This window comes from Pelodiscus sinensis, chromosome 5, assembly GCF_049634645.1.
Source record: "Pelodiscus sinensis isolate JC-2024 chromosome 5, ASM4963464v1, whole genome shotgun sequence".
In the NCBI taxonomy this organism is placed as follows: domain Eukaryota; kingdom Metazoa; phylum Chordata; order Testudines; family Trionychidae; genus Pelodiscus; species Pelodiscus sinensis.
Window position 1 is genome coordinate 80283229 of NC_134715.1, and position 14016 is coordinate 80297244.

General features: G+C 38.2%; 1 protein-coding gene across 11 annotated transcripts in view; it reads right to left on the minus strand.

Moving 5' to 3' along the window:
• Positions 1–14016, minus strand: part of PCM1 (pericentriolar material 1) — an 86459-nt gene that overhangs the window by 16293 nt on the left and 56150 nt on the right. For 8 of the 11 annotated variants that reach the window (XM_075931153.1, XM_075931161.1, XM_075931159.1 and 5 more), the window contains 9 exons: positions 13241–13602; positions 12478–12645; positions 10223–10279; positions 6823–6995; positions 6612–6740; positions 5327–5447; positions 4959–5096; positions 4578–4711; positions 2453–2587 (listed from right to left, as the gene is read on the minus strand). In XM_075931153.1, coding sequence (XP_075787268.1) covers positions 2453–2587; positions 4578–4711; positions 4959–5096; positions 5327–5447; positions 6612–6740; positions 6823–6995; positions 10223–10279; positions 12478–12645; positions 13241–13602 — 1417 coding nt within the window. The remainder of the gene's footprint in view (positions 1–2452; positions 2588–4577; positions 4712–4958; positions 5097–5326; positions 5448–6611; positions 6741–6822; positions 6996–10222; positions 10280–12477; positions 12646–13240; positions 13603–14016) is intronic. The other 3 variants (XM_075931162.1, XM_075931160.1, XM_075931158.1) reach the window with 1 other exon arrangement.

The window sequence follows — 14016 nt, forward strand, 5'->3', positions numbered from 1 at the left end:
CTGGCTCCTGACTGCCCAGGGGAGAGACAGAGGAAGAATGCAGCAGGCAGTGCACTTTCAGGGAGCAAGGGGAAATCAGAAGGAGAAGAAAAGCAACAGGGAATCAGTATATGTGGCTGCCGCCCTTCCACCTCCAAAATGGCAACGGGTAAAGGGGGGCGTGCCAGACCCTTTAACCTTACTGGCTGCCTCCTGATGAACGCAGCAACCTGCAGGAAACGTCAGGAGCCTGGCTGGGAGTGCACCACCCTTCCCTACTGCAGGGTCTAAGTCTGAAGCATCCCAGCCCCAGCTGGGCTATGTGCAACAGCCAGGGGAAGATGCCAGCTGCAGTGGCAGCCAAGAGAGCCCAACTCAGTTTCAGCCCCAGCTGATCTTCCTGGGGGCAGAGAAAGACACAAAGTCCCAGCTCTAGCTGTGCTGGGGTGGCAGGCAGAGGAGAGCCCATTTAGTTTAATTCAACTCCAGCCTCAGCTGCATGAGGAGGTAGAGAGGGGGAGCAGGAAGAGGTGAGTGTTTTAAACCCCAGCTGGGCTGTAAGGCTGGGAGAGACAAAATGTCTCAGCTATAGCTGCACTGTAGCTGAGGCAGGTAGACAGCAGCGTTCCCTGAAGATTTAGTGGTCTGCAGAGGGGAGTTAGCTTCTTGGGGGCTAGCTGGGAGGGGAGAGAAATACTGATTGACAAAACTCCAGTAATAGTGGTTTGTTTTTTAAATGAATCCAAATAAATTATCCTACTCTCTCCAATGCTGTCTTTAAAAATCACATTTAACAGCTTTTTTAATAATTACAAAAGTAAGACTGTATTTACACCTATCTTTCACATTAGACGGCAGTTCCAAATTGCTTAACTGGTACATGAATGCTACCTCGTCCTGCTGTTTAAAACATTTGCATTTAGCTTTGTCTTGAAACATGCATTATAGTTCTAAAGTTTGATTTACAGTATCAGACTTAAATTTTTCAGCTTATGTCCCAACTCCAGCTCAGAGACTGCAGTGGTTAGGAGAGATGCCTCTCCCCAATTTCTAAAGCTTAATGGAAATCACTTGGATTCCAGACAAGTGAATTCCATTAAAGTGTTAGAATTTGTTTGGGAAGAGGTATTGAAAACCATTAAGGTCCAATCTTTGTTATCTAATATAGCTTTGGCTCTTCAGAGTACTTCACTGACTCAAATAGCAGAACTAGGTTTGGTGTTGTGTGCTTTGTAGGATACAGAACTTATTTGCAAGCTCTTTGAAGGAGGGATTTGTCTGCAAACTCTGAAGCCAAGTATTCACGTGCTTCCTTTTACATAACAGAAGGGGTTTGAGCCTACTCTGATTTGTTCAGTTGTTGAGACAGTGTGAAATCAAGAAAACTGCTTTTTTATACAGGACCCAGTGTTTAGGACCCATTTAAAATATAAACCAACCACTTGCTGTTTTACTTCTTTTCATATTTTCAGTGTTGTCATTTGTTCGTGGTTTTGTTTGCTCTGTGTTAATTTATTTTTAAAGTTGTGTGCGAAATATTAAAGTTGACATCCCTTAGAAATTGTACAAGACTGAATGAATGCCTTTTACTCTTCCTTCCAGTATCAGAAAATATTAGTTGATTTTACAGATTTGTTTAGCATCTATTTAATGGCCATGTCTTTAAATATAGGTTCTTCAAGGTAGTACTAGTTTTCTTTTCATTTGATTCATATTAAACAAACATCTTAAGCCATGCACCTTGTTAATTAACCCTGATGTCACATATCTACACATTAGCCCAATATTGGTGCATACATCAAAATTCAATCCAGAGGGAACATTGCTCAGCACAGTTGAAAATTAAGTTTCATTGTAGTATAGCTTAAAGGATGAATGTTTAGACTAGAGATCATGTATATGGCAAGTTATTTAATTTGCAATATAGCCCAAAACAAAATACAGGCACTCCCCAAGTTACAAACATCTGCACAAACAAAAGCTCACCTGTAGCCACCTTCAGGCAAGAGGCACAAGTGCTGGCTGGAGGACCTCAAGAGAGCAGGAAACGGTTGCACATTCAGCAGCTGGGAAGAAGTGGCGCTTTGAAGAAGAAAATGTCACTTCTCTCCAGCCACTGGCTGCACAGCCACCCTTTGCTCCTCTGGAGTTCTTCGGGACACATGAGGAGCTGAAGGATGCCTAGAAATCCCCATCAGAATCTCTATCTAGCTCCTCATCCTCCTCTAATTGAACCTGCCTTTCCTCAAGCACCATTCAAGATTAAATAAACTATTTTTCATTGCAAATATAAAATATTTCATTATATGTAACATATAGGCTTTTGTGGGATAGCCTGGGAACCTAACTACCATTTATAACATTGTTTTTTGGGAAAATACATTATGTGTTCCTAACATCTGAGTTTAACTTCTGGAACATAGCCTGTTTGTAAGTTGGGGACTTCCTGTATCAATGAAGAGAAGCTACTGACCTGCAGTATGCCACCAAGTTGCTTATGAAAAAATTTCACAAATTCTTTGCTTTCATCATTTTGCTGTGTAAGAGTCAGGACCATACGTCTTACTGATGTCAATAGCTGTGGAGAGCATATTTCATCCATGTGTTCCTAGCAAATCCCAGGGGATAGAGAAAATTATTACTACTTAAAGAAGTGGTAACTATACTATATCTTGAAGCTGACATTTATCCAGATATTTTGCAGAGCTGTAACACAGTCTGAGTACACAGTTAAAGGATAGTTCATTTCAATCCTATTCACGTGGCAGAGCCAAGTTGTGTTTTTAACCCATGTCATAACTGTCCCCCACACTTGGAAGGAATTATAGCTAAGCCCTTATTTATTTAAAAAAAACAACACACCTTACCACCCACTTCATCCCATTCCACCTTCCCAGTACAGTTATTTCACACCAGCCACTGGAAATTTTACAAACATCTTCTGATGTTCAGATACTCCATGACTGTGAATGTTTTAAATCCTATGTATGCTGGACATTGTTAAAAGACATCAACAAGTTGTAAGCCTCTTTAAACTCATAGGCAAATCTTAAATTTTCCCATCAAAAATTCTGTTAAACCATCAGGCTATATAAACATTTAAAGTGTCAACCAGTAGGAATTATTCTTACAGATATAACAGTAACTTGTATTGTGTGCACACTACTGTGGTGACACAAGGTAAGAGTAAGAGTGCTTGGGAGTTAATCATTTCTGCATTTACACTTCAACTTGTTTTTTATTTTTAATCCTGTGTATTACTGGACTTTCCAATATTTGGCCTATTTGGGAAAAATGGACAATTTTCACTTATAATTATATGAATTTACAATTTCAGATCCAGTTTAAACTTTTCCTTTTAAATAAAATTGTCAAAGAAAAATACTAGTATGGCTAATTTATGTGGAACTACTAATCTCCACCAAAAAGTAAGATTGATTAAACCTACACTGAAACTGCATTAATTAGCATCTCAGACTGCTGCTTGCTAAACATAGAAGAAAATTATTGTATAAGTATATATGTGGACTTAAGTCTTCTACTTTGTGGATACTTCATTCTGTGTGGTTTTTAAAATCTACACAGTTGTCTCTGTCTAGAAAGTCTGAAAGATTCCTTGTAGCAATAAGAATTTCCAAAAATTCCCCTCTTTCCACAAACCTTTTAATTTTTAAGGGCTACCATCTATATTGAGTTTAGATCGAAGATTTTCAACAACAAGAGCTGAAATTAGGCTCCTTAGTCCATACTTAGGCTCCTAAATAATGAGTTTCAGAAGTTATTTGTATCCAACGATATCTCCTGGACTATGTCAAAATTCAATAAAAACTTGGCCTCTGTCCCAAGGAGTCCAGTGTAAATTTGTGAGAATCTCTATGGTATTTATAAGTTCTGTAAGAGTACAGGTAGAATGTAAAAGTTCTCCAGAAATTAATACATTAATGTAGATGAGCACGAAAGGGATAGTGCAATAAAGGGATAGTGCAAGTCCTGCTCCCAATACATCTAATTCAGCTGCAATATTTTTAAAAAGATTAGTTTTTTGAGAAGTATCTTAAGTCTGATTATATATTACATATGAAAGACTACTGTGCTTTTTTACCTTTGGGAAGCCTACAAGGTATCTGTGTCTGACTTTATAAACCGTACAAAGGCATGACAGACTACTGTAACATTTCTAATTCAGCAGCAGGTGATTTCCACAATATGCACTGAAAAAACTCAAAACAGAGAAAGGTCTTAAAAGAAGTCACACAGATCTTTGGACTAAAGAAAAAGTTCATAATATTTACCTCTAAGAAAAAAAAACCCAAAAAAGATTCCCATTGCTCCAACATAGATAACTCAATTTTCTGTGTTTTCATTTTCAGGAAGTCTACCCACAAATCACAAGTGCCAAATTGGAAATGAAAAAGGTTCATTTTAGAGTAAACAGGGTCCAAGATTTTAAACCTTGCATCTAGAAAAGCCACGGCTGTAGTATAGTTTGTTTTATACAACTATATTATGTCATAATTCTCCTGGTTAACCATAGTTGTAAGAAATGTTTTTTAAAAAGTTTTTTCCAATTAAAATTCCATTGAATTAAAATCTCTTACCTTCAGAAAAGGGATGACCTCTTTCATAATTGCTTTAATCTGTCGGTCAAGCTGCTGAGTATCTATACGAGGACATGGTACAGTGGAAACTTCACTAGGCTGTGGCACACCTTGATTCTCATCAACAGATAGACCTTGTAAAATAAAATGTATTCAAATCATAAGATATTTTTATTACATGAGTATCAGTTTTAAAAACTACACTGTACTTTTAAATTTACTTATGTTTAATTAATTATGGCAGAAATCCTATATAATTTTAGTTTAGTTGCAATGAAGTATAATTGAGATGGAAATGAATTGTCAGGTGATTACTTCCTGACATTATTAACAGATATAATTTTCAAATACACAAAAAAGCCCCAAATATTATTTGCATACCTTCTAATTTAGTAGCAGAGGCACCCTGGAGATTACTACAGCAGCCCTCTGAGTCAGGGGCACTTTCAGCTTCAGTTTTCATACGTTCATATTCCCTCATCCTAGCCAATGCCTGATCTAAGTGAATCACGGTATTGCCTATGTTTAGAACAAAAAATACTTGTCATATGTTTTTTAAATCTACATTAAGGTTTGCATATGTAAACACAATATATATAATAGTAATAATGAATTCAAAAGTAAGATTATGTCTAAGTCCAAAAGCCATCATTAATTAGGACACAGCAAATATATATTTCATCTTTAGTAAAAAGTAGTCAAGAGTTTCACATACATTAATTGCCAATATTTTACAATATAATGTTTACCAAGATCATCAGTAGCAAATGGTTCAAAATTTGAAGATGTAGACATGATACTGCCATTGTCTGCATCATTTTGTTCATATTCTCTACTTGCTCCTGTGTCAAAGTTCTTCTCAAAAGTTTCCTAAAAAACATACAAAAGAATTTATATAAAGCAAGCAAATTCTCTACTCCCTTAAATATCCCAGCAAGACACTGATACTTCCTTCCCTCTCCTTCTAAGGTTACAAAATGTGTTACCAGAATTACATACAGGGAATGACTTAACTAATAAAGAGGTAAGTATTTAGAGTGCTTCTATTATGATCTACTTTGTACCCATACATAGGGAATATAATTGATTGGCACATTGGTATTAGTGATTTCTTAAACAAAATACAGAAAGCTTTAAGTCTTTGGATTCTAGTAGGAAGTAGGAATGTGAAAACTTATTGTATAGTCAACAAACTAGTCAACTAGTTGCTTCCCCCACCTTGCTGCCTCTATCAAAAAGCAGCAGCAAGGGGAGAGGGAGAAGAGAAGGGGGTGCTTCGAAGTGGCAGCACCACGTGGTGCCTAGGCCGGTCTGCCATTTTGAAATGCCACATGCAGCCCAGGTCCCCAGCTGGCCCCGGGCTGTATGCAGCGTTTCAAAGCGGCAGCACCGCACGGAGCCTGAGGCTAGCTGGGGACAGGCTCCATGTGACACTGTCACGGGGAGCACAGGGCCAGTCGGGGACTGCTTGAGTCCTCCGCTGGCCCCATGCTCCCCCGCAGTGTTTTAGCCTTGGGGATGTTGCTACACTTCAAAGGCACCCTTATAAACTAATTGAATAGTAGATGCAAATTGCATCAATTATTCCATTAGCCAATTAATCTAAATTTAACATCCCTAATAGGAAGTGCTAACACTCCCTACCGACAGCCCCAATCAGAAAAGCTCTCATGCTCCTGAAAGTTATGACAGCTGACAGAATTGTTGCAAGTTCCTAGCAGAATCTCAGTCTCAGATATCAAGTAATCTGAGAGATTTACATTAAATGAAGGGCACTGAAGACTCCCTTGCTATTCATACAAGATTTTACACTAGTTTTCAATATTAAATTAAATAAGATTCTACATAATTCCCATGGGAAGATGTCCTTTAGCAAGTTTCTTTTTACAACAAAGTGACTGCTTATAAGCGAGTGTGGGGTTTGAAACACAAGTTGCTATTATGAATGCAGCATAACAACCTACACATAAACTGAAAGATGAAGAAATGAATTTCATATTAAACTAGTTTCTAAAGATAAAATCAAGAACTTACATCATCAGTTGTAGCGAGACTTTCACTGGGAGTAAGTTCAGAATTTGAAGCTATCCATGTAGCTGAATTCAGTGACTTTGTGCATTCTCCTTTTTCATTGTTCTCAGATATATGTCTAGTCACTATATCCTAGATCAGATAACAAATCTTAAATCTATATTGTAAAGAAAGTTTATGCAATTCATAAAAGTAAATAAGGTATGTTGCATACCTGTAATGCATACAACGCTCTTTGCCTCAAGTAGTCTGTATTTAGTAGCTGAAGCTCATGGAAAAGTTCAATAAGAAAATGTGGACGAGATTCATTTTGAGATATCAGAGTAGCTACTTCAGAATAAATGGTGTCCCTCAAAGCCTCGAACATAGAAAGATCACTCCCAGTTTCTGTAGAAGAATAAAAGAGCCAATATTTGCTCATGTAATTGTTGGTAGTACTCTCTTTTGAGGTATACCTCAGTCATATTTGAAAACTTTATCTTAGATTCAGTATACATTGTAAGCAGCTGAGCAAGTTTACTGTTTCTGAGAGCTTTACTATTTCCTGAAAGCTACCAAGATTTAAATAATAAAATTGTATTTAAGACCAGTGATTTTCAACCATTTTTTATTTGCAGAACGTTAACAATTCTGAATGGAAGTGCAGCCTCCTCTGAAAATCTTAGAGTCTACACACCCTGTTGAAAACCACTGTTTTAGACGGTCATATATGTTTACAGGAAGACAAACACAATAAATTAAAGTACGCCACACATTCAGATGTATCAGAAATCAGAACTAGCTTTTTGTTTTTTTTCTTTAAGTTTGTGAATGACATCTTTAAATAAGGTATGTTATACATCTGAGTATACTGTGTACACACACACACACACACACACACACACACACACACACACACACACAGGTTTTGAAAGCAGGTAAAAAATTTTTTTTTTAAACCAGGCCTCTTTAAAGAAACAGGGAACACAGAAAACCTGGTCTGGTCCTAATTTCTATATTCTAAAGATGAAGTCCCAACAGAACTTACTACAACACTTAAATCCTACTTGTAGGCTGTGCATAGGGAGGGAGTATGCAATAATATATGCAAAAAGGATCTCCATACAAACTACGAACAGCTTAATGCAGATAGGGGCATAGGCACCAACTCCATGGGTGCTTTGGGGCTGGAGCACCTAGGAGGAAAAATTAGTGAGTGAAGAGCACTCACTGGCATCAAGCTCCTCCCGCCATGCTTCATAGGTCAGCAACCACATGCCTATCAATTCTTCCCGCTCCCGCTCAGTGCTTTCAGAGTACCACAAAAAGCCAATTCATAGCCTTCAAGCTCTGGGATGGAGGAAGAGAGGGAAAGGGAGGAGCAGCGACAGACCATGCTCAGGGCTGCGTGTGGGGGAGGTGGAGAGGAGGCAAGGCAAGGGTTTGGGGAAGGGGTGGAGGGGACTCAAATACCCCATAAGAACAGCCATACTGGATCACACTTAAGGTCCATCTAGCCCAGTTTCCTGTCTTCCATCAGTGGCCAATGCCAGGTGACCCAAAGGGAATGAACAGAAAACGTAATTATCAAGCGATCTCTCCCCTGTCATCCATTCCCAGCTTCTGACAAACAGAGGCTAGGGACTCCATCCATACCCATCCTGGCTAATAGCTATTGATAGATTTATTCTCCATTAATTTATCTAGCTCTTTGAGCCTTTTTAAAGTCCTGGCCTTCAAAACATCTTCTGGTAAGCAGTTCCACAGGTTGATTGTGCATTATGTGAAGAAATACTTCCTTTTGTTTGTTTCCAACCTGCTACCTATTCATTTCATTTGGTGACTCCTAGTTCTTGCATTATGGGAACAAGTAATAAAATTTTCCTTATTTACTTTCTCCAAACCAATCATGATTTTATAGATCACTATCATATCTCCCCTTAATCATCACTTTTCCAAGCTGAAAAGTTTCAGTCTTATTAATCTTTCCTCGTATGGTAGCTGCTCTATACCCCTAATCATTTTTGTTGCCCTTTCTTTTTGGAGATGCAGTAACCACATCTGCACACAGTATTCAAGATGTGGGTATACCATAGATTTATACAAAGACAATAAGACATTCTCTGCATATTGAGTGGATGTTTTCAGAGAACTATGCACTATGTATAGTTGGGATTATGTTTTCCAATATGCATTACTTTGCATTTATCAATATTAAAATTAGTCTGCCATTTTATTGCCTAGTCACCTCATTTTGTGAGATCTTTTTGAAGCTCTTCAACACCTGAACATTCAGGCTCTTTGGATCATAACTGGATCACACTTCCATATTTTTCCTACTTAAAGTATAATATAAAATACCCCCCAAAACTGAGAAATTGGTGCTTATAGATGGGGACCTAACCCAGAGTACATACACATTCATGCATGAATAAGTTAAATTGAAGCAAATGTGCTGGTTTAAGCTGCTTAATATGAATTACCATGAACTTTTACCCAAACTGGATTGCTTAGAAATCATTAATGTTTAACCTCTCCATCAAAGATAAGCCAAGATTTACCACACAAAGCACTGTTATTTTACATTATCTTCACATGCAGCTCTTAGAAGTTCAAAGAATCTTCACAAATGTGTGAAGTGATTAGAAATATTCGTCCAGCTGGAATACTATTCTAGCAGAAATGTTTGACTGTCTAATTCTTATAAAAATGAGGCTTCTCTAAAAATTAGTGAAAACCAGAACTATTCTACAAAGCATGCCACTTGTTTCACAACGTAGATTTTGATCTTCCACGCTATTGTTTTTTAGACTTCACATTATTTGGGGAAGAGATACTTCACTATTTGTTTGGCACAGTTTTCCTACTGTATAAATCAGTATTCACTGATAAAACTATAGGAAAAGTAAAATCTAAGCTAATATGATTATTAAAAACTGAAGTGCATAGGAATCAGCTCTCACGTTAAAGCCAATGGTCCATTCTACATGGATATCGGTCTCTTCCAGTGGCCAGCAGGGAGGGGCACTCCAACAGCAGCAGAAGCATTGGTAGATATAAAATAACTTGGGCACCGAACCATGAGTTATGTATGATTTTTTTAAGGTGGAAAGTGAATACTTTGAGGGAGGGATAATAAAAAAAATCTGTTACAATGACATGTATTATAAATGTACAATGTATAGGTGCAATGTAAAATCACATGTGGCCTCTTAAAGTTACCACAATGAATATGCAAATAAATGAATTACCACAATAAATATTCAAATATTTCAGTGCCGGTTTGCCAACAGTTTTTGAATGAATTTGTCCATCTATGATGTACAAAAGATTGGGAAACACATTTTATATAAAAACAGTTAATAGTGCAATTAACAATATTTGTAGGAAGAATATGAAAGTACAAACCAGTTATGATCCAAAGAACAGCGTATTCAGCAAAACAGAAGATTTTTGTTTTCCTGGAGATTTTTTTGTTTGTTTTCTTAAATAAAATACTTGCAACAATAGCAATTAGTATACATAATGGTAATTCACTAACAGAGCTATCGAGAAACAGTTCTGCTCTAGGACAAACTAAAAGAGTAAAGTAAATAGCTGTGAACAGTTTTGAAGCTAAGCAGTTAATGCATTACCTGGAGCTTCAGTGCATGCATTTCTGTTAGACTGCAGCAGTATTCTCTTAGCATGTGCTGTAGGAAAGCGGGGACAGACAGTGATAAACACAAAAATGTGTACCAGAAATAAAGACAGTCTACACGAATCAGTGGGAGAAAGACTCACTGAAATGATACTGAACGAGTGGAGATGAGGGGAATTGTTTATTTTAAGGATTTTGTGTTTTGTTGTAAACAACTAAACCTATTCCAACTTGAAAAAAAAAATCTAATCTGGTCAAACAACGTTAACTAACAAATGCCAAGCATATTCAAAATATATAACCTAAAACCAAGAATCAGTTTGTAAGTATGAAACACTGTAGCCACATTCTGCCCTCCCAGATACATACAATAAAATTCCGATAATCCGGCACCTTTAGGATCCAGAGGGTGCCAGATTATCAGATATGTTGGACTATCGGAAGGGGGGCTATGAGGGGTCTGGGGTGGGATGGAGGGGATGCCCCCCTTCCAATAGTCCAGCTCTGCCCCAGGAGTTCCTGATTCAGCTGCTGCTGGTCAGTTTCAACAGCAGCTGAATCCAGATGCCTGGGACAGAGCAGCTGGAGTGCTGTCAGGTTGGTCCGGTAGCGCCAACCCGTGGCGCTGCGAGACCAACCCAGCAGCACCCCAGCTGCTCTTGGGAACGCCTAGGGCAGAGCAGCTGGGGTGCTGCCGGGTTGGTCCTGCAGCGCCACTCCTCGGCGCTACTGGACCAACCGGCAGCACCCCAGCTGCTCTGTCCCAGGTGTTCCCAAGTCAGCTGCTGCTGAAACTGATCAGGGGCTGGTTTCAGGAAGCCAGGGCAGAGCAGCTCTGCCTTAGGCTTCCTGGAGTCAGCTGCTGGTCAGTTTCAGCAGCGGCTGAATCGGGGACAGCTGGGGTGCTGCAGGGTTGGTCCCGCAGCCCCAAGGGGCAGCGCTACAGGACCTACCCGGCAGCACTCCAGCTGCTCTGCCCCCGGCTTCCCCGATTCAGCCGCTGGTCAGTGGCTGAATCGGGGAAGCTGGGGGGAGAGCAGCTCCAATGGCCCGGCTGACCGGAGCACTTCCGGGTTCCTGATGGTGCTGGACATCAGATGCCGGACCATCAGAGCTTTACTGTATATAAAATCTGTACTGGGCATTGCATTGGTGGTTCCTGGAGGGGAGGAGAGGAGAGGAGAGGAGAGGAGAGGAGAGGAGAGGAGAGGAGAGGAGAGATCTTACAGGAACCACCAATGCAATTTCCAGTACAGATTTTACCCATAAACCTTTGAATATTGAGATCCAGGGATAATCTATATGGAACAAATAAATGAAGTCTCACTGAGCATAATATCACAACAATCTTATCTATATCCTAAAGCAGCAATGGAGCAAAATCACAAATCTGAAGTGAATCCTTCCACCTGTTTCATCATGATCAAAAACAAGAAGAGGAGGCACACTTGCAGGGATATTGTAAGGTGCCTGGTTTGATAAATTCCTTTTTCTCCTTTACAAAACCTAATAACCAAAATGTTTTAGGGAGCTAGGTAAAAAATACTAGTTCAACTAATTTTAGCATTATACATCCTTTGCCAAGTAGTGTTGCCACCCAAACACTACAGCACTGAGCCAAAAATTTAAAGATAGTTACAGTATGTTCATGATACAGGAATGCAGAAAGAGAAAGGAACGTAAACAGTGACATGTAAATGCAGATTTCCGAAGATATGACTGTTAGATAAATAAGGATTAATTTTTATCCCAAAAGATTCATTTTAAATGTGAAAGAGAAAGAGCATGTAGCACAATAAGAAATTCTAACTGGTGGTTTTTTTTTTTAAACCATCACTGTTGCTCTAGCACAACCTGCACCTCCCATCAAACAATACTAATGAGTACTTTTACCTTTTCTGAGTGCTTTTACAGATTACAGTTAGTTTTACAGTTAGATTATAATCCAGTTTCAAAATTATGTGAAATTAATGTTTAGTCTACATTAAAACATTTTCTCCTTCCTCACAATCTGTACAGCAGTTTTGAAGATTAAAAGTGTGAATTACAAGTGTATCTTAAGTAGTTATATTTAACATGGACTTTATTTATAGTGACAAAAGCTAATTAATGAACATGTAACTGTAAAACCATTTGAGAGCTTACAGGACGCCTGTTAAAAAAAATACAGTCAGTGGATAATAAGGAGTTAGAGGATCTACACACTTTTATACAAGCTTTTGATATTATTGAGATTTATTAAAAGAATACCTGAGGACATTTCTGTAGATCTACTATACTTAATTATTTTTTCCAATTGTTCTCGATTCTTTTTGCTGAACACTTTTGCTTCAACAGCCTCTTCATTCTGTGCAGCATGCCCTCTCCTATTACTCTTACAAGGATCACATGTACTAGAAATGCTGGCACTTTCATAACCTTAAATGAACAAAAAGTGGCGCTTCAGAAACAGGTGATTTTAAGATCTTTTTGTAATCAGTCTTAATGATAGTAAATAAGTAAAAGTAAATAAAAAAGATGACAATCCGAAGACTTGTTAACCACTCTTGAGTTATTTCAAATTATGCACAACTTAACTTATTTTTATTGTAACAGGTGGCTGAGACATCTCTGTAATTAGCATTCACAGCATCAAACCTGAATTAGAGATTGTTATGGAGTGCAGTTATGTATTCACAATGGATAATCTGGAAGATGCAATTCACCATGGAATGTTTGTTGGATAATAACTAAGTCTAATGCAGAAGCATATCAGAAGGTTCCAAACACCTATGTAACCACTAGCGTACTTTACAAGAAGGTATGTACATCAGCAAACATTTCTATACCTTTCCATACTATAAGCAGCACGTTCACACAATTAGCATTTCTGACACGTTCACAAATTAAACTTCTGCTTAGTCACTGGTCATCTCCACATCCTGTGTAAAATTAACTTCCATTCCAAAAACTCTACTATCCATGATTAAAATGAAATCTGACTCAATGTCTTTAAAGTTACCTGAAAACCTACCTGTATTTTTAACTCTGCTTTTTAGCTGAGTAGAACTCCTCCTCTTACTCTTTGATTTAGGTGTTTTATCTTTAGATGCCAAGCTGGCCTGGGCTGATGCTTTTCTAGATTTAAATGTTTTAGTCACAGTAGTTGGATCCACTGGATCAGGCATACTACTAAAACTCTTCAAAGATTCTTCATCAAACTCTCTTCTCCTCCGACTAGTATCAGACTGATTTTTGTGATTACCAGAGGCCATGTTTTGTACTGAAACTTCAAATCCTGCCTTCAGGAATGACTGTTTTTCTCTTCTTCCTTCCTGGCTATCATCTAGCCAAACAGATCTGTTTTCCAGTTCCTCTTCAGGTTGTCTCTGACACCTTATCAGATACAAAAGTTGCAAAATAAATATTACAGAAAAACTCTTTGGAGAAAGAATCATGAATGCTATGAGACAAATAAATTATAGGTTCATCCATAATACAAGGAATACCTGTAACAGTTACCCAATAGCCAGTAACTGTAAGAAGATGCTGCAGAATTAGTAATATTTTTAAAAATGGAAGAGAATTACAGGTATTAGAAGAAATTCACATTACCCCTTAACTACTTCATCAGTAACAGAATTCATTTCACATTTTATGTTTGTATAATAATGTAACCTCTTTTTTGGTTTAGAATCTGTGCAACAATCTATTGTTTTGGAGAGAGAGAGTACGCTTGTGTGGGCGCAAGAGACTGACTTTCTGATACAGATTACGTGCTTCTGAGAGAGACTGGGTGTTTGAGTACAA